At 40.3% G+C, this 19537-nt stretch overlaps 2 protein-coding genes across 2 annotated transcripts; both read right to left on the minus strand.

Annotated features, from left to right (window-relative positions):
* Nucleotides 1-7920: 7920 nt before the first annotated feature.
* On the minus strand, nucleotides 7921-8675 carry insl3 (insulin-like 3 (Leydig cell)). Its single transcript, XM_056421580.1, has 2 exons — nucleotides 8483-8675; nucleotides 7921-8117 (listed from the first exon to the last, which is right to left on the minus strand). Exons 1-2 carry the CDS (start codon nucleotides 8673-8675, stop codon nucleotides 7921-7923), a joined length of 390 nt encoding a protein of 129 aa, XP_056277555.1.
* Nucleotides 8676-12661: 3986 nt separating this feature from the next.
* Nucleotides 12662-18970, minus strand: si:rp71-39b20.4 (potassium voltage-gated channel subfamily V member 2). The gene is made up of 4 exons (XM_056420417.1): nucleotides 18432-18970; nucleotides 17676-18309; nucleotides 16449-16574; nucleotides 12662-13003 (listed from the first exon to the last, which is right to left on the minus strand). The coding sequence occupies exons 1-4, from the start codon at nucleotides 18968-18970 to the stop codon at nucleotides 12674-12676; spliced, it is 1629 nt and encodes a 542-aa protein (XP_056276392.1). The 3' UTR covers nucleotides 12662-12673.
* Between the last annotated feature and the right edge of the window lie 567 nt (nucleotides 18971-19537).

Here is a 19537-nt window from a genome sequence, read left to right on the forward strand (position 1 = left end):
AGATCATCTTCCCATTCTTAAAATACAGTATGTACTATACTGCTGTATAGTGGAGACAGGACGAATAGAGACCCCGCATTTGACCCGATGTTTATACTGAATAAATGAAAAAGACATGAAACTGAAGAAAGGAGGAAGTCTGATACGTCAAACTCATTAACATGCACATGAACATGGAGTTGGTCAGGGCCCAAACATCACCTTGTCTACCGCTTGAAGAGAAATACACAGGCTGATGGAGCTCCTGCATTGCGTATTGATGAGTGGGACGGGATAGGATGACAGAGCCAAGTGAAACCAGAGACCTTTCGCAGAATGAGACGGGGAGGGAGGCGGCGGCAGTGGTGGCCATGGTGGTGTGATTTAGCATTTTAACATTATCACTTAACAAGACAGGCCTGGCACTCGGTCCCAGAGTAGGTCCAAAGAGAGCAGGAGGTAAGAGAATAGAAATAGAGGAGGGAAGAGGGAGGATGCACTTCTACTTGAAACTTAATTATGCATGGCTGGGAAGCTAGAGTGAAAGAGAGGAAGAGAGATGGATGGAGAGAGAAAGATGAGAGGAGAGGACCCACCTACGCAGAGGGAAAGGGGGCAAGTGGAGAGTAGGCGGAGTAGGCAGGGTAAAGGAGATACAACTGAGGAAGAGGGGGGGGGGGGGGGTTTGCCCATTGTGTTTACTGAGCTGCACGTTATTCTTCTGATCGGTAAATCTGGTCTGATCAGGGAAGGACACAAAATGAACAATGTCATTATTCATTATATTATAAGATAAACAATGACATTATTCAGTATATCTTCTGCAAGGACGCAGACAGCCGTCTTCACATAAACACGGGGCCATCTATCAGTGTAGACATATGTTCAGCAATAGATAATGAATGGCAAAAAAATTTCAAATGCAGGCAAATAGTTATGGCAAAGACAAGAAATCATAAGTCATAAAATGTCATTTAGGATCAGGTGAACCCTCTTTAATGGAAAATGTATCCGCAAGGAGCCAAACCCTCTGTATTCATAAATAGGTCCAATTTGAGAGGCTGTGTTTCAATTTCTTAAAAAGCTACTTCACTGTACGAAGATACTGCACCTGCTGTTGTTCTACTCCTCAGGGCTGAGGTTTCCCCGAGTCACACAAACACACACACACACACACACACACACACACACACACATACACATGCTCCACAAAAACAAAAACACAGAACATGTACAAACACACCTCAACTTGCCAGGGGACCCATGCACTCTCGCTCTGTGTTCGCCCCACAGCCCCATGGGGTGGAGAACTGGAAGCTACACGAGCAGCGTAGCGTTGATCAGGTGAAGTGTATCGGATGCACTGCTCATGTTTTACCAGCAGCCTCTTGCCCGAGATGGACCCGGCTGATAACAGCGACAGGAGGATCGAAGGAGGCAAGCCAGTGATGCAGATCTGTGTGTGTGTGTGTGTGTGTGTGTCTCAATATATAACACACTTAAGACATTTATTCATTTGTCAGAAATAATGACAACATATTTTACTGCAATGCATTTAACAAAAAGTGATAGACAGCCATAAAGGCAACGATTCCTCCACTACATCGTTCAATCCACTCACAGTGTTTCACCATCACATCAAGAATAATCCTCTCCTACATCCTCAGAGCAACGTCTTCCAACTGGACTTCATTGAAACAGTGCAACGCGTTGCTAAGTACTCCCACAGGAGTATTTGGAAAACATCACATCAGCTACAAACAGGCCAGTCACACATGAGTGTATGGAGCGATGAGATGGAAGAAGGGGTGGACAGAGAGAAAGAGGTGCAATAGAGCAATTGGGAGCAGCTGTGAAAGAGCAGCTCGAGCAATCATTTTTCTGGGCCAGCCCACCTCTTACTCACTCACACACTTTCTGCAGGTGTGTGTGTGTGTTTGCTGCATGTGCTCTTACACTGGACAGATTACCCGGGTATAATGACATGCATATGCAAGACTGCATAGGGCGAGAAACTAATTAGGGAGTTGAGGTAATAATTGTCTTTGGTTCAGAGGCTCCCGCTGAATATGGGGACATTTAAGTAGTTGAAGAATAAAACATAAAACTTACTCAATATTAATGAAGACCCCCAAAGAACAAATGACAGTGACCAAAATAGCAAAATACTTCTCAGGAGCCAAATGTGCCATTACAAAGAATGATATACTGTTAAAATGGTATGGATCGAAGAAAGACAAACCAAATGGACAATCACAGAGGATGATGAGGATAATATGAGACCACCGATGACCTCCAGCGTTTTTTGTCTTTTCTGTACCACAGCATCCGTCTTCAGAGTTCAACATGAAGAGTACAGAGGTTTTGACACAGCTCTAATAGAGCTTTATTATAATATCTTAATGTATGTGTCAATATAAAATGAAGAGATTCGAAGCAGCCTGTGTTTTATTGGATAAAATATGAAAATACATGTATTACTTCACAACAGTTTTTGTTCCCAGTAACATAGTTACTGATAACAATGTCATAGTAACAATGCTAAAGATAGTGAAAAACTGTCCCACAGCATGCAGCTACATGAAGGGAGATCAGAGACAACACAAAAGCTCTTTTGGTGGCTCTGTCTTCCTCTCCTCGTCCCCTGGGAGCAACGGCTAATCACACAATGCTCCTGAAGCTGTCGCTGCTGGTCGGGGCCTCTAAATGTTGTCATGCAAGACAGAGGACAGACGCGTCTCATCACGATGGAGGATGGTGCGAATAGAAAGACAACCAAGTTGCACAATATATGGGATAATGTTAGGGCACCGATTTACTAGACACAAGCAGGCCACACATATTCGGTTGATGGTGTGTCTGTCCATTGGATTATGAAGCCAAAACAAAACCATTTATTTGTAACCATCTTTTAAGTGTTAAAAAATCTCAACTTAAATAGAAATACTTCTGCGACTCACCATAATGTCATACAATTGTTTTAATACTAAATATATTTCACCAAACATGGTGGAAACAGCATATTAATCAGATTTGTTATTTGACTTAAACAAATATATATTAATATATTATTTGACACAATGTTTACTTTTTTTATTATTACGAATTTATTAATATGATTTCAATTATGACTAATAAATTAACCGTGTAATTTGTTTTACTGATATTTGAATATTATTGAAATAATATAATTATTAATCCATTAAGATTAATCACATAATTAAAAAATGCTAAACAGTAACAAATAAATTAAAAATAGTTTTAAAAATAGTTTTAGTCGACTAATCATTTCAGCTGTTCAAAACTCTTTAGTAACATTTTACAATCTTTCAAATGTCAATCTTTCCGTGTGTTTTCCATTGAAAAATCGTCTTTCTTTTTTTTAGTAGCGAAAGCCGTCAGATGAATATAGTGTAGATGTATAACGTAGCACGGAAAGAAAAAGAAAAGGACAATATATGTGATGCACAGACACAGCTCTCATGCTCGTGACACAATGAATCTAAGAATAAATGAGCTGCTTGGACGGGACACATGAAGGATCGGACACATGTTTACACATATGCAGCCAAAAGATACGGCCCTGATTGAACATCTACCAAATTGCTTCCAACCCCTTTGGACAAGACAACCTGTAACTTATTAGTGCCTCCAGCAATAATAATAATGAACACACAGAAACGGATACATCGGTCAGTCTTTACTTGCTCGCACACACAAAATAAAACACACAAAAGTGTGCCTTAATAGAAAAGTGTAATCATGGACTTTAAACAGGTTTGCAGGTCCCTAGAGCTCACCACACACACACACGCACACACACACACACACACACACACTTATGTCCCAACATGGACACATGCAGAGTATGAACACTAACACCTCAATACACACACATCAGATATAGCAGGTTTTCTACAACACTTTTACTGTTGAAAACAAGAGCACTGAGAGACATTTCATTTACATGCAAATTGACACCCACCAGTCCACACACACACACTCCCCTGCCTGGCATGTGTGTGTGTGTGTGCCTGTATGTTTTTGTAAGTGTGTTCATGCGTGAGTGTGTGTGTGTGTGTGTGTGTGTGTGTGTGAGCAGTGTAGCTGCTCTGCTGGCACTCAGTGAAGGTGTTTTTCTGTCCTGCTGCTTTTCCTGATCACTGAAACCCAACACAAAGAGATATAAAGACAGAGATAGAGGCTCTGATTTCATCTTCCCCTTTCAGTTTCGCAGATTTTTAGCTGGCAAAACAGGAGCCATCAAAGAGGCCCCATGCAGCCTGGTGTGTGTCATCTCCTGTTAGCTCTGAGTAATGATGGGCTGAGGCCTAGAAGTGTCCTCTGATCAGATTTACCCTCTTGTCGCTTGTTGAAATAAAGGATCACTTGAGATGATTGAGCAGTTTACAATAATGAGCTTTGAGAGACTTGTCATTACAGCAGGAGGGGCGATGTGGCTGTAATGATCAAACTTGAAACAGTTACATCGGCATTTAACGGCAACACCCCCTGCAGGGGCGGACTGGGGGAAAGAAGTCAGACCGGCCCACTCATTACACGGCGCGTTGCCCACTCAATGCATCGCACGTATCGACCAGTCAGTGGCTACTTGGAAAAATACCCACACACGGAAAATTATTTTGGATGATTACAAAGAAATTACATCATATATGGGGTTTTTTAATAACATTTGGATCCACCAAATTGCCTGGCTGGAGACATGTAATACAATGATATTGGCTATTATAACACTCCAAGGTAGTTTGCTATATGAATGTGCTTAACTCTGGGCTAGTTACCCGAACCCTAACCCAGATGGTTATACGTATAACTACAGAGCTTTCAGGAATGAATGTCAGCAGAGAAATACCACACAATAAAGAAACTGGAATCAGAGGGTAGAATTATGATGAATATATTGAATAAATGAACATACTATGTACTGTGTGACCACAGAGCACAGATCATGGGCTGCCATGTCGTGTGTGGTGTCGATCTGGACCGAGTACAGCCCAGATTCTCGGACTGCAGCAGCGATGGTAGTTTCATTCGGTGGTGATGTTGTCGTCGGGGAGTGACAAGGGCACCTCTGCCTCCTCTTGAACCAGACTGGTGTATCTGCTTGCTCTTTTCGATTCAGATTGAGGTGTTCCTTGAGACAGATGTCATGCTTTCCCAGTAAAACTATCATTTCCAAAAGGTTACCGTGGTCAATGGTGTCGTCATCAAGTGTGTGTGCTGCCTCTCCCTGCTTGCCTCTGTAGCCGATGAGCTTCATCTCTTCTATAATGCGCTCCAACACTTGCCTGCGGACTTGCTCTCTGTGAAGCGACATCTGCGGTCCTGTATCGTGCTTCTTGAGGATCCGAGGAAATATGCCTCAGAGCAACCTCTGTGTAGGTGGGTCTTCTCATGCTCTTCAACTCTCTGGTGTACGTGTGTGAGGTTGGACATGCCAGTGATGAAAGAGCTCCTTTCTCTGGGATTAGCTAAAGCCAGACATTCCTGTGTGGAATCACAATCTTGGCCTTCACTTTCTCTGTCATCACGCCCTTGACTATCCCCGTCATCCTGGACTTGACTTTCTCTGTCATCCTGGCTGCTTTCCCTGTCGCTGTCATCTTCAGCATGAGTGGTAAATAGGGATTACCGTAAATTGTTCTTTGATTTACTAAGAGTACTTTTAAAGTACATCCAAGTATACTTTTCTGTACTAATTACCGTGTGGCCCTGGGGCTTATCTTGGCTCTGAGGCCCCTGGCTGCTTCTTCCAGCAGCAGAATCATCAATATAGATAACATATTAACATTGTATTATAGTGTTAGTATTGTGTGCACAAGAAGCTAGCTGATTAATTTAAGCGTTATTTGACATAAAAAAACATCTTGTAAAAAAAGACATCTTATAAAATATTATAAGATTGCCCTATTTACAACTACCACCATGGATAGCTTGCTCATCGATTGTAAGCATGTGACTACGGCTGACATGTTAAATGAGATAATTATCGATGACAGCGTCAGCTTGCTTCTTTGACCAGATCATAACAGTCTCAATTTTGGACATTTATCTCGCTAACATTAGCTTTACGTTTTGGTGGCGGTGCCATGCTGCCTACTCGCATTTAATAACACCTAAACCCAAATGAGTCAAGAAGATGGAAACCATGAGTGTGAATACAGATCGCGAGGAGTAAATATCAGTCAGTGATTATTGGCTTTATGTATTAGAGTAAATTTAACGTGTTCTGTGAATTATAGAATACAGTCGGGCTGGTGATGTCAGAGGGAGGGCCGGTATTGGACCAGCCCAACCCAATCTCGTACTGAAGTCCCCGGTATCCCCCTTGGCAGCCCACCCTGCTCAGAGGCAAAACCTATACAGAAAGTACACGTTTGAAATCAGATATCTGTCGCTCTCTGCTGGTGAGCAAGAGGAACTGCATACAGTTTCCCCATTAAACAACTTCCTGCTCTCTCTCTCTCTCTCTCTTTTGCATGCACGCCATAAAACAGGGCGTGCTTGTTTTACTTAAATTTGTGGTTGCACTTTATTTGGATGTATTTAAAAGTAATTTTATAATTATTTATTTAGTTTGGTTTCAAATGATTCCATACAGTTTTTAAATTTCCAGAAGAATTTCCTCAAAAGCCCATATATTGAAATCTGGATGACAGCCACAACAACAAAAGGGGGATACACACAAGTAGTCAACAAAAAGGGTTTTATTTAGCTGAGAGCGAGAGCGAGAGAGAGAGAGAGACTCTTAAATGCAGTACTTGCACACAAGGCTCAGGTGTTGCCAGGGCTGCTGATTACCTCAGGTGTTTCCACTCTTCTGATGCAGAGAGGGTCGTTTTTAATCGCAAAAATATATCCAATTAAAACCCTTCCACACTAAATTATGTTTACAATGAGATCTACATTTTAAATTCATCTTGGGGTGTTTTGTCTGGTCACGCAGCTAAAACCAATTACACAAAAAACAATTGTACGCATGCACGACGACGCAATCCTTCCCTCCCCAAATAAAACCAATTAACCAATCAGTTACTGTAGGCTGATTTCATTTGCTATTAAGCTTCATTTAGTGAAGGCCACAGTATAGAGTGGGAGATAATCAGCCACACATTTGATTATCCATTGAGAGAATTATACACTCCTCAGCGTGAGGAACTAGCCGGTTTACGGAGATTATTTCTGTTATTATGGAGCTAAATGGCTCGGCCAAAGGCCTCAATATGATTTAGCTCTATCGGAGAGAGCACCAGTGTTGTAAACTGCACACACACTGCCGCATATTGTGTGTGTACATGTTCCTCCATGAGTCTATACTTGCATTCCAGTTTAATAAACTAATTTTCAATTCCAAGGTTAATTTCTCCGCAGGTTTAGTTTAGTTTATTTAATTAAGACTGGAAATATGTATATATATATATATTTGATTTTTATACATTTTGTGTCTATTGATAGTGTTATTCCAAAGAATTTTGTGACCTTGCATTGATAGTTTTACTTTGTATTTCATTTGAGTAGAAACACATCACAAAACAGCTGAGCAATAACAGATAACAAATTAACCCTGATAAGTGATAATCAAAAGCTTTATTACAGCGTCGTCCAGCGAAAATAAACACAAGAAAACACAAGCAAATGGAATTATATTAACAACAATTTCAATTTGAATATTTTTGGCATAAAACAGTTGTTTTATGTAAAAACCTGCATAAATTAAGATGTCATTTGTTTTGTCTACAGTATGGCAGAGAAAATCATTTATTAAATATCATCAAATGTCTATAATTACTGATGTGTTTGCCACATAATTGGAACATTTTTAAATCATTCTTCTCAAGGATAAGGCAACTTGTTAAAGGCTTCTCGCAGCACAGGTCAGAAAATGTCAAGACAATGCGGTTATTGCTTGACAAGTAGGGGCTACATCCAGCAAAACTGAATCAACTCTCTCATGCTGCATCCTTTCTCACAGCAAATATCAGATATTTTTCCAGCAGCTCGTCTAACTCGAGAGGACAGGGAGTACCAGGAGAAGACACCCTTCTCCCCGTCAGATTCGGGAGGAATGTGGACCGTCTCCGTGGCCTGGTGCTCTTCTGCGGAGGGATCCTGGTCCCCTGTGCAGAGGACGTAGAAAGACATCTGGGTTTTAACCCTGGAAATTGATAGTATTGCGATAGAAATCTCTTGTGAAACTCCAATAAGAAGAACTAGATTGGTTTGGAGTTAACTCAAACAATACATTGTATTTTAAGTTATCAATTTAAAAAAGACCGATGTATATATTACTGGATAAGAGGTCAGACATTAAAAAAGTTCACTTTTTTTTTTAAGTAAAGTTCCTTCAGCAAGAACTCTCAAATCGGTCTCTAAATGTTAAACATTTTAAATATCTCTCAAATTGATCCACAACACAGTTTAAGTAAGCAACGGGTCTCAATACACGCACCTGATATGTGAAAAGATATCATAAATGACTTACAGTGAAAGGTTTCTTGAACCTGCCCTGGTTCTATGTCCGGGATACTTCTCCTCAGCCGAGAGTTTCCACAGGACAACATAGCCAGACGTATGAGGTCTCTCCCACACATCTTAATCCTCTCCTGTGCATGAACCACACACACTGCAGCCAGCAGCACCACCATGACAGACACCAAACACTTAGCAGCAGACATTGTGTGATTATTATTGCTCCTCGGTTGGTCAGAGTGGACGATTAGATGAGCGGTGAGGATGCGCGTGAAGAGAGCAATAAAGCTGTGCGATAACTTATGAGGTGAGCTTGAGGAGGTTTATATAGTCAATGTGTGTTACCCGGAGCGGTGGTTTCTAAAATGCTGAGGCCACAGAGTCTTTTAAAATATGTATTCAGCCTTGGTAAAGGAAAAGCATGTCCTGATCTAAAGCTCAGCGTAAGTGATGCAAAGTCTTCTCAAGGCTTAAACTCTCATTGAGATAATAAAAAACCTGGTCTGACAATGAACTATGGCTCAGTCTTAAACACATCCGAGGTATTAAGTGAGACATTTTGCAAATTGTTTATGCTATTGAGAAAAACATTATATAAAACATTGTACAGCTCTTTGGGTCGAAACAGAGGTCTGAATTTGGGCATTTGTTAACTAAAGTAGATGTGAACGCTATCAACGCCATGCTTACTGATCTAAATGTGGTTCAAGTAATCTTAATGTCATTTCATTGATATCCTCATCTTACAGAGCATGCATAACTGGCAACATGGGCACGGGCCAGGGGCCAAAGTGTCAGGGGCACTTATAAAATGTAACCAGGAAAAGACTCAAAATTACCACAAAAAAAACATTAAATTATTATGGAAAGGGGCGAAACAACCTCAACGACACTCAACATTATCACAAAGAGACACACAAACACAGAGGGATGCATAACGACGACAAAAGAGACACAAAAACAACAAATGCTAAACAACTATAAAGCCTTATTGTTTCTTTGTCGGGCCAGTGGTGCCCAAGGGCCCATTGTGTAACACCCTGTTCTGTTTCTCCTGTGTTCCGTGTCTCCTATGTCTCCTCTGTGTCTTCTCTGTCTTAATTGTTTAATTCCCTGCACCTGCCCTCAGCCACTCTTGTCTCGTTACTGTCTGATGTCGTACACCTGTATTTCCCCCCCTATATATTGTGTCAGTCTTTCCCTTGTCTGGTGTTGGATTGTCGTCTCTAGTTCCGTGTCCTTTTCCTGTCGTCCTGTTCGTGTTCCTGGTTCTGCCAGTTGACCCTGCCTGCCCCGAACCTGGATTATCTGCCTGCCCCGTTTGGACCTTGTTTTTTTTGTAAACTGTTTTGCCTCATTAAGGAGTGCTTTTTTAAATTTATTTTTTTATATTGCGTCCAGTCTGTCACTCTGCGCCTGAGCCTCACCCCGTCACAAGAACCTGACACATTGTCCCATAATCCACCCATGTTACAGTGAACTATTTCCCTTCAATATCAGTTGCTTTTGTGCCTAATCTTGACACATCTTGAGGGATGCGAGTTAATTGGAACAGAGTGTGACTGGCAAAAAAATGTCAAGGATATTGACGCAGCTATTCACACACATGGTCACCCCAGGCTGTAGTGTAGTTGCATAAACAGCCAACATAAGTGTTACATAAATCCAGCACTGATGCAATTAAATTAAGGTGGCACTTTAATGTCATAACTATACTTCTAGCAATGCTTGGCATTTTAACCTCTGAGTATATCCTTCAGAGATTATTACAGAGTCGGATAGTGAATTAAAAACTCACGCCGTACTGATTTATTTATCTTTACGATACCATTGCTGCTTTTATTGTCATTGTTATTCTACTATATCCACTGCTTCTGTTATGAGTAGTCCGCATTTTTCCTTCTTTATTCTAATTCTCATAATATTAATCATTTATATCATGAATTTAATGTGTTGTATCTCTGTTTTGATGTTCATTCTCTACACACGACATCTATTCTACTTCTATCCATCTGGGGAGAGGAATCCTCCTCTGTTGCTCTCCCTGAGGTTCCTTCCTTTTTTCCCTGATCCGATGTGAGGTCCTAGGACAGAGGATGTCGTGTGTCGTGTGTGTATAGATTGTAAAGCCCTGTGAGGAAAATGAGTGTATTTGAGAAAAATAGAATTTAATAGAATGATTTTATTCTTGTTTAGGGTATAATACTCACGGTGAATATCTACTGTGTCTCTGCCTTTGGGATACCTGTTGTGTTGTTATGTCCTCTGATATGTCATCGCGTTGGCTGGTAACATATTAGAGCTCAAAGGAGAGTGAATAAAATACTTTGATTTGACTCCAAAATAATTCAAATCATGCTGTGTCTGCTGTTTGAATACCACCAACCTTCAGCCATGTTGGTAATCTCTACCGTGTGAGTGCGTGTGCGTGCGTGCGTGTGTGTCCTTTGCCTGGTGTCCTTCTCGACTATCTATTCCCGTCCTCTCAGTCCTGGCTAATTTACAGAATCTCTCAGAACTCTTGAGTTTTAATTGATGCAGACGACACTATTAAACCCGTGGCATCTTTCCTGACCTTATCCTGTAATACTATTCGACAGGCCGCATCGTCTCTGAGACAAATGAGCCAAGTGCTTGTTAATAGCAATGGACTTCAAGGTCCACTTCTATCTGGGGGAATGTGGATGGTCGTGAGATTAGTTGTGATAATACAACAATGCTAGGCAAACAGATCTTTTTATTTAGCAAGGAATACTCCTTTTTGAAGTGCCTTGAAAACATACATATATTCCTATTCCTTTCTTGCATTTTTATGCTCAACAAAAAATATAATGACAATAAAATAATGTTACATTTATGGAATTTGCACATGGAAAGTTTATTTGTTCTTTATAACAACTGAGTAATACATTTCACTAATTATTTAAAAGGAATACCAGTCTATACATTTTTAATTATAAGAAATAAATAAAAATGTCCTTAAAGTGAAATACATATAAATATTGCGTCCTTCTTTTGGGACTTTTTGTTTACACAATGCAATTGTTATCACATTCATACAGTTACACATGTTCATGCACAATAACTGTCAAATTGCTCCTCAGAATTGTATTATGTGGGTACCGTCGTGTCAAAACAGAAAAGATGTCAATGTATATTTGACACACAAGTGGACAAAGTGCACTGCATGCAGACAACTCGGAAAACAAGGAAGAACTATAGTTATGCTATTCTGATTATTCCCCCCCTGAACACATTGAACATGCAATAGTCTTTGTAAATATACAGTAATTATGTTCCACAAGGTAGCCGGTTCGATCCCCGCTCGTAGTTGCATGTCGAAGTGTCCTTGAGCCAGACACTGAACCCCAGTTGCTCCCAGAGCACTTCACTACAGCCCACTGCTCCTTAAGAACTAAGGATCGGTCAAATGCAGAAAAGTAAAATCCTTGACAACAAAATTACACCTATGGTCTTGATTGCTCCAGACACATCGCCTGCTGTACCTCTCCTCCCAGTCAGGTGCTATCTGGAGCAGACTGAGTGACTGGACAGAGAGAAAGCTGACACATGAAGCATGGCACATGGAAGAGCTTTGCACTGGCGAAGTTATATATTTCTATGGAGCATGTAAATCTAAAGGATGTTCACTGTATTTCCTTACATAAAAAAGTGGAAGAAAATGACTACAGTTGACCAGTGTTTAAAATGGTTAATATTTAAGAGAAAGTGTTTTTGTGTCAAGAATACAACTTAAATTAAATTGTAAGAGATCATGTAGTTGGCAAAAACAGTTAATTACTAGCACTTCAAATGCGAACAGTTCTTCAGATGGAACACACTAATGTTAAAGCTATTGACATTGCCTCTTTAATAATTGTACTACTTTACATCCATGTGTCAAACATCTATTTCTGTTTCGCTGGAATTACATGTGGCCGAGGGCAATTCTTGGAAAAATAATCAAGCTGTCAAATGGGAGCATCTTGTCCATTTGACAGAGGAGTCATCGCCCATAGCGTGCAAACAGCACCTACTGTAAAGCTGAAGCTTAAAGCTTAACTCAACGTGCTGCTGCCTCCATTCTCCCCTCCCCTAGATTGTTTATCTTAAATCCCATAGGCTCAGAGTTGGAGGCAGATGGGGTCCTACAGTATCCAGACCCTTGGACGATGAGGCCATTTAGGGCTGAGCGAGATCGCAGCTAGTGGGCAGCTAACTCTTCGCTCTCGCGGATAGTTTGCCTGCCACTGGGCCGATAGTGTATCTCGTAATCAGACTCCTCTATCTGGGGTTCAAAGCAGTTGTCAAACTTACGCCGCAGATGTTTCTTGAGCTCGAAGGTGCGCTCAGTGTTTGAAAATATGTATTCCTGTTCCTTCAGTTTTGCGTAATAGTCAGAAAACTTGTTGAACAGGATGGAGATGGGCATTCCATTGAGGATGATGCCGAAAGAGATGCAGCCGAACGCCACACAGCGGCCAAGATAGGAGATAGGGACGACGTCTCCATAGCCCACAGTGGAGATACTCACCTACAGGAAGAAAAGAGGAAAGTGAGTCATTGTACATGAAGGATGCACCCCATGCTCAACCCTCCTGTGCTGTTGTTTAATTTACATTTAACATAAAGAGCTCATCCTCATGGTGCCGCTCAGTCTTCCTGAATACAACTCCTTGGACAGAGTCTAACAATTAAAAATGTGTCTTGTACTGATCAGTTGGCGTGTTGCAACGTTGAGAATGAACAGGTCAAATAAACCTCCAAGAATGCCCTGCAACACTTTCCAGCTCTCGAATGCAATCACTGTGTCTGGCCACAGACTAGACGCATCACATCGTATCAGGGGGGATTAGACACATAAATAACAGCTGCCAACGGATAAACACAAGTCCCTAAATGAGAGTGCATGAAAGATTGATGGTATACAAGTACCCTAGTAATTAAAACAAAGCCAGTACCATTTGAGGATGTTATGACCATTATGCTGAGCAACACAACATATATCAGAGTACAATATTTTACTAAATAGCTAATTGGCTAAATATAGTGCACCATTTGTTTACATTGTCAATTGCAAATGTGCCTGACACAATTATATTAACTATGATTGAATCTGCAACTTTTTTAGTATTCAGAATGTGTTTTCTTCAATATCTTGCCTCCAATATTTTGTCTACACACCATTTCCACTTTGCAGATCATTAATACTATCAAAAAATGATTGTCCATCTCACATAAAAGTCCTTTGTATTGGTAGGATGTCTGGAACACATCCAAGGCACTCTGATTTTAAATAAGAAAGTCTTTATTACATCATGGAAATCCAACAACTAATCAAATCAAATCAGAGGACCTCGGATGATTTCAAGGCTTCCTACTCATATCACATACTTCTTTCTTATGTAAGATTGACAATAGTTGTTTTATATTCGTACTTGATTGCTACCCACATCCTTGAGGATCACCTGAATTTCTACTTTAACATTACATTCACTCAGTGTCTTGAACCAGTGCAGCGCTCCCTATTTTTCTATGTTATAATTTCTGAAATATGTCGATTGGTACCACTCTCATGTGTGTCTGTTAAGTATGAAGCAAAGCCAGCAGTCAGTTAGCTCAGGCGAGCATAAAGACTAGATACAGTGTAAGAAATCCAGCCTGGCCCCGTACAAAATGTGAAAAATCCACCTGTCAGCGTCTCTAAAGCCACTAATTAGTATGGTATGTCTCGTTTGTTTACTCCTTACACACACAAAAATTGTAGAACCAACAAGTAATTGCTTTAAAGTGAGTTACACTCTGTCACATCTTGGCTGGGCGCAGAGGTAGAGGCTGGACACGTCATGGGGTAATCAAATCAAATGCTTTGCCACAAATCTGCTCACAAGAGGAAACTGATGTTCTTTAGCAGAAGGGATCACAATTACAAAGAGTGAACAACCACCGAGCGTTCCAATATCCATACTACCACAATGTTTAACATGCCAGAAAAAGATTTAGCACTTAAAAATACAAAGTGTCTCCAATGCAGTGTGCCAAAAATACCAAAATACGGTTGCATTTTGTATTGTACAAGCAAGAATGTTTATTTGGCTATTCTGACCCACAAGTCTCTGCACAGTGGATATTTGAACAAGAGGGTCAAAATTAAAAGGTGCAATATTTTGATGAAGTTGTAAATCACAATTAAATCCATACTGCATGAAAGAGTATGTACTTTCAAAATTATGGGGTGAACCTGAAACTTATTCAAACAAGGGGGGTATTGAAATATTAAAAAAATATATATATATAAATAAAGAGTCCCTTCTAAACAAATGATGGGTGTACGTAAAATTAACAACATAAATTATCCATTTTTTAAGATTCCCTGTTGCAGTCTCAAAGCAAAGGCAAAGCTCTCCATCTTATCTCTCCATTAAAATGTCACAAACATCAATCCAATCCACAAAGTAGGTTTTTTAACCTTATTCTGGTGATTGCCTTTGCCTTCTTGCAAGCAAGGATTCTAAACAGAAGATATCTGTCTTTCTGAGAAACAAGAAAACTTTTCAAAACCAAAAAATAATAATTATCAATTTAATGAAATAATACTATTTCCACTAACCATCCACCTGCTGCCAGAAAGAATTCAAAAAGATGCAAGACCAGAAGATATATGAATTGGAAATGGAAATGCACACTCACGCCAGCATGCAGAGAGAGTGTAGTGTAATGTCTCTTCTGGATTAATTAAAAAAAAACCTTATGTTTTTTCAACAACTCTCACCATTTCAACAAACTTGACGTTTTCCGTTGTACCATGATTTCACTCCATCTCCCTTCTTCCTTCAGAACCTCCTCCTCTTTCTTCCCCATTTTTTGTTTTTTGTACAGCGAGTTTTTTTTTTTTTTTTTGTTTCTTGTAAACTTTTTTCTTTTTGGAAACAGCTTTTGTTGGAGCCCTCAAGATTAATTTCTTTAAAAAAAAGTTTAACAAAGTGTTATCCCAGTGCACTATCAATCTCTCCCTCTGTTACACTTGATGTAATGTAAAACATCACTTGAAAGAATCACTTTTTTTTCAGATCAAACTGCCCCTTCATTTCTGCACTTCATGTAGCCCTTGTAGAAGAAGAATGTACAAGGCTGTCAGGCCTTTTGAAGACCAACATGAACTTGATCGCATCATCCCATCATACATTCTGGATCATACACACACCCACCACCATCAAAGCCTTTACAAGCTCCCTCAAGTGTTTTTCCACACCTTGAAGATTTGTGTGTGTTTTTATGCTATAGCATTATTTATTAAAAGTGAGGCCTGCCCCTGCTGCTGTATTAAAAAAAATATTTAAATGTGATCTGACGGTTAACTACAGAAAGGTACATAGTATATACTGTATTGTGCATGAAACAAAAAATGAAAAAAAAAAAAAAAAAAAAAAAAGAAAGAGTATGTACTTTGTTGGGGTAGTTAGTATGTACTCAAAGTAAAAAGAAAACTAATGCAACTTTGAAATCACCAAAAGTATTTCACCCTAACATAATTAACTTGGAGGAGAGAACAGATTTGGTCCCCATGTTTTTTGTTGTTGTTAGAGATCTGCTGCCCGATGAAGGTGAGAATTCAGTCCTTTTTGGAGAATCTCGTCATGGGTTCATTGCTTGGTGGAGCCACCAGCTAAGAACATGCCTCTTTCTAGCTCGGTGCACTTTTGTCTTGTCTGCCTGGTTAGGCAGCACACATCATGATTCATGAGGCCTAATCTGTTGCACCCCCCTGCTAGATCCTACTGACACCCCCCTTCCTGAGCTCTTCCTCCATCTCTTCAGCAGAGTCAAATGCAAGAGCTTACTAAGGTTCATAACCAGAATAATTGATCTGGAAGAGGCAGCCATAAGAGCTTGTCGAATCCTCTAAATGCTGCACTCCAAATTCTAATGCACAGCCAAACATTTTACTGAATGGGGATGTTGACGTTTATCCGACTCACCGCAGCCCACCACCAGGCATCTGGTATGCTGCTGAACGGTGTCCCAGGCTGATCCATCTCCACAGAGTGCATCAGAGCAGAGAAGGTGAAGATGCCCATGGCAATGAACAGAAACAAACAGCAAACCTGAATAACGACAAAAGAATATGTCAATAACCGCGGCCATTCATATTTGAAAATCAAACAGCAATACAGTCGTTACCAAAAACAAGTGAGACAAGAATGAAATATATGCTTGTTTGAGAAGAAGTTTGTTTTATATGTTAGATTGGTCTCACCACTGGGGGCAGCACTGAGAGGGAACAGTTGTAAGTTGGACAAAAGGAAAGAAGAAAAGCATCCCTAATTCTTCGTGTATGGATATAGAAACATATTATGCTGTTAAATGACTGTTTATCGCCTCAACTTAACCTCTGACAAGACTAGCATCTTGGTGGCTACATGAAACTTGTCAGAATATCTTCCGTGCTGCTATTCTTCCTAATTAAAGTTTCATTTCGGAGCCATCTCAGAACCTAATGGCTATTGATAGGACGACGGATAAACCTTTGGAGGCAATATGCTTTATTTCTGTGAATCCGGTGTAGCCAGCGGATATCAGGGCCAAGACTTCCTTTTCCGTGCTCATTGTATATCTGATTAGCAACCTGACATACAAGGCTGGAGTTGAGAGACAAATGTAATACCGTATGGTTTTACAAATAGCAAGTTTATCACACCATTTCAACAAATCAAAAGTTAAATCATCATCAGACAATCAGACAATCAAACTTGTTTGCACTATTTCTGGCCCCCTGATAAATATAAGTCCAAGATTCACTTTACTTTTAACTCGGGTTTTGGTCTCCAACCCCTGAGGAAAATACTTCTTTTTAGCCACTAAATAGTGCACTATCTTCACCAGCTGGCAGTTTACTTTGCCTGTCTGCAGTTCGGTGTGGGGCAGATAAAGCAAAGCTAAAAACAGCTGAAACAACTCTGATAAGAGCAGTAAGACGAAAACAGTAAAGTTGCAGCCTGAAAACAAAAACGATCTGAAATAAGCTAAAATGTGTGATAATTATGTACAAGTTTCCCCATGTGATCCACTGATAAAGTGGTGATTTTAGCTGCTTTAACTCAGCTTATATGAGAGTAACCTGCGTTTCCATTTTTTCATTTGAGCATGTGACTTCCATGAATGTACTGTTTTTGTGTTTCTGTGAGATGTGTGTCGTTTCTCCATACCTGCTCAGAGCACTGTCGGATGGTAAAGCCAAACGCCCTCATGCCCGTGGAGTGACGGGCCAGCTTCAAGATACAGAAGATGCGCATCAACTTGACAACCTTGAGCACCTTGCTGACTTTACTGACCCTCGCCAGAGCCTTCAAGTCTTCCTTTGCACCGACATTTTCTGAATCCATAACAAATGTCTCAAACATGATCTGGAGGAAGTAGGGCATCACAGCCACCACATCAACAAAGTTGAGGCCACTCCTCAAAAAATGTTTGATGTTGGATGTTGTGAGTAACCGCAGAAAGTACTCCAAGGTGAAGAAAAGGATGGACGATACCTCTATCCACTCCATGTAGGTTTTGCCAGCAAGTTTGTATTGCCCGAGTTCATTTACTGTATTCATTGTCATGGCAACAATAGAGACGAGCACAAAGAGACTGGAAAACACAGCAAAGGCTTTGGCTGACAGTGAGGAGTAAGGATTCTCGATCAAGTCCCAGATGATCTCCCGAAGGTTTCCAAGAAACATGGCTTTGTATCCCTCGCCATCCTGGTGAGGCTTGATCTCATCAATCAACTCCTGGTTCACCTTCAGTTGGTCTCTGATGTCGTCCACTTTCTCCTCAAACAGAATGCGGCAGCACCTGAGAAGGAGAAGAGAATATATTGTCTATTTTTACAAGAAAAAATAATTCTTGAAATGTACAAACAGCAACAGACCAAGCTATACAATACATATAGTAAGGGTTAAGTATCGACAGCACACCTTGGAGTGTCCTTCGGTTTCAACCCCCAGAATGACATTTCTTGCTCAAAGTTGACCGGGCAGAGACTATCCATCACCCACAGGACATTAGTGCAATAGAAGTGGAAGATGTAGTGGAAAAACATGGGGTCCCTGTCAAAAAAGAACTCGTCAATCTGAACATTGTAATCGTCACAGAGTGTCAGACGCTTGACCGGATTGTTACAGAGGACAAGGACTCCAATCCTGGTTGTTGGATGTTTCAGGACCAAATGCTTTGGGATATGAAACACCTTTCCACCAACATTCAGGTTGACAATGTTTGATTTCCTTGGGTTTGGTACTGATTTTTTCGTATTTTGTTTTGCACTTTTTTTCTCCTCAGGCGTATCAAGGTTGTCCATAGATGTCCACGCTTTCACAGAGCTGTCCTGTGAAAAGGGGAATTCACACTCTTGGTCCTCAAAGCTTTTTGTAAAACTCATCTCCCGTTTTATGGTCGCAAAAAGACTGGAGCAACGTTTTTTCAGCACTTTCAACTTGGGCTTTGAAATCTCCATTGTGACAGCACCTCAGAAAACAAAGCAACAAAAAAAGTGTTGTGCCAATCAAGTCAGTGAAAAACAATAAGAATAGTATTCCACAAGACCTCCATTAGCCAGAATATTGTCCTCTAAAATCAATTCTTTCAGGTTGAAATGAAGATAAAGAAAAGGCTACCGTGCTTGTCTCTCAGGGTGCAAGAAGATCAACTGCACGAGTTAGCGATTCAGCCTCTTTACTCATTCTCTAATCCTATTGCTGTTCGTTCTATCCAAACGGAAGTTAAAAATACTGTTCACGAGGATTAGTGTTGTGATTTAAGGCTTTGAGTTCTGAGAGAGGGGAGGAAAGGCATAGAAAGTGTTGTAATGATGGTGTAGAATTGCTAACAAGGCTATCGAGATCAAGCGCATGACATGTTATCAATGCTGCCAGTAGAGCTCCAGCTCTAGAACTTTTGAATTTAGTCCACACAATTAAAATAAGCTTGGCTTTTTATTTCAATCCCCAGACTTTGGTATAAATGTTTCTCAGTTAGTGTCCATGTTTTTAACAGATATTTTATTAATAATCAAATCCATTTA

The sequence above is a fragment of the Pseudoliparis swirei genome, chromosome 8, assembly GCF_029220125.1.
Source record: "Pseudoliparis swirei isolate HS2019 ecotype Mariana Trench chromosome 8, NWPU_hadal_v1, whole genome shotgun sequence".
Lineage (NCBI taxonomy): Eukaryota > Metazoa > Chordata > Actinopteri > Perciformes > Liparidae > Pseudoliparis > Pseudoliparis swirei.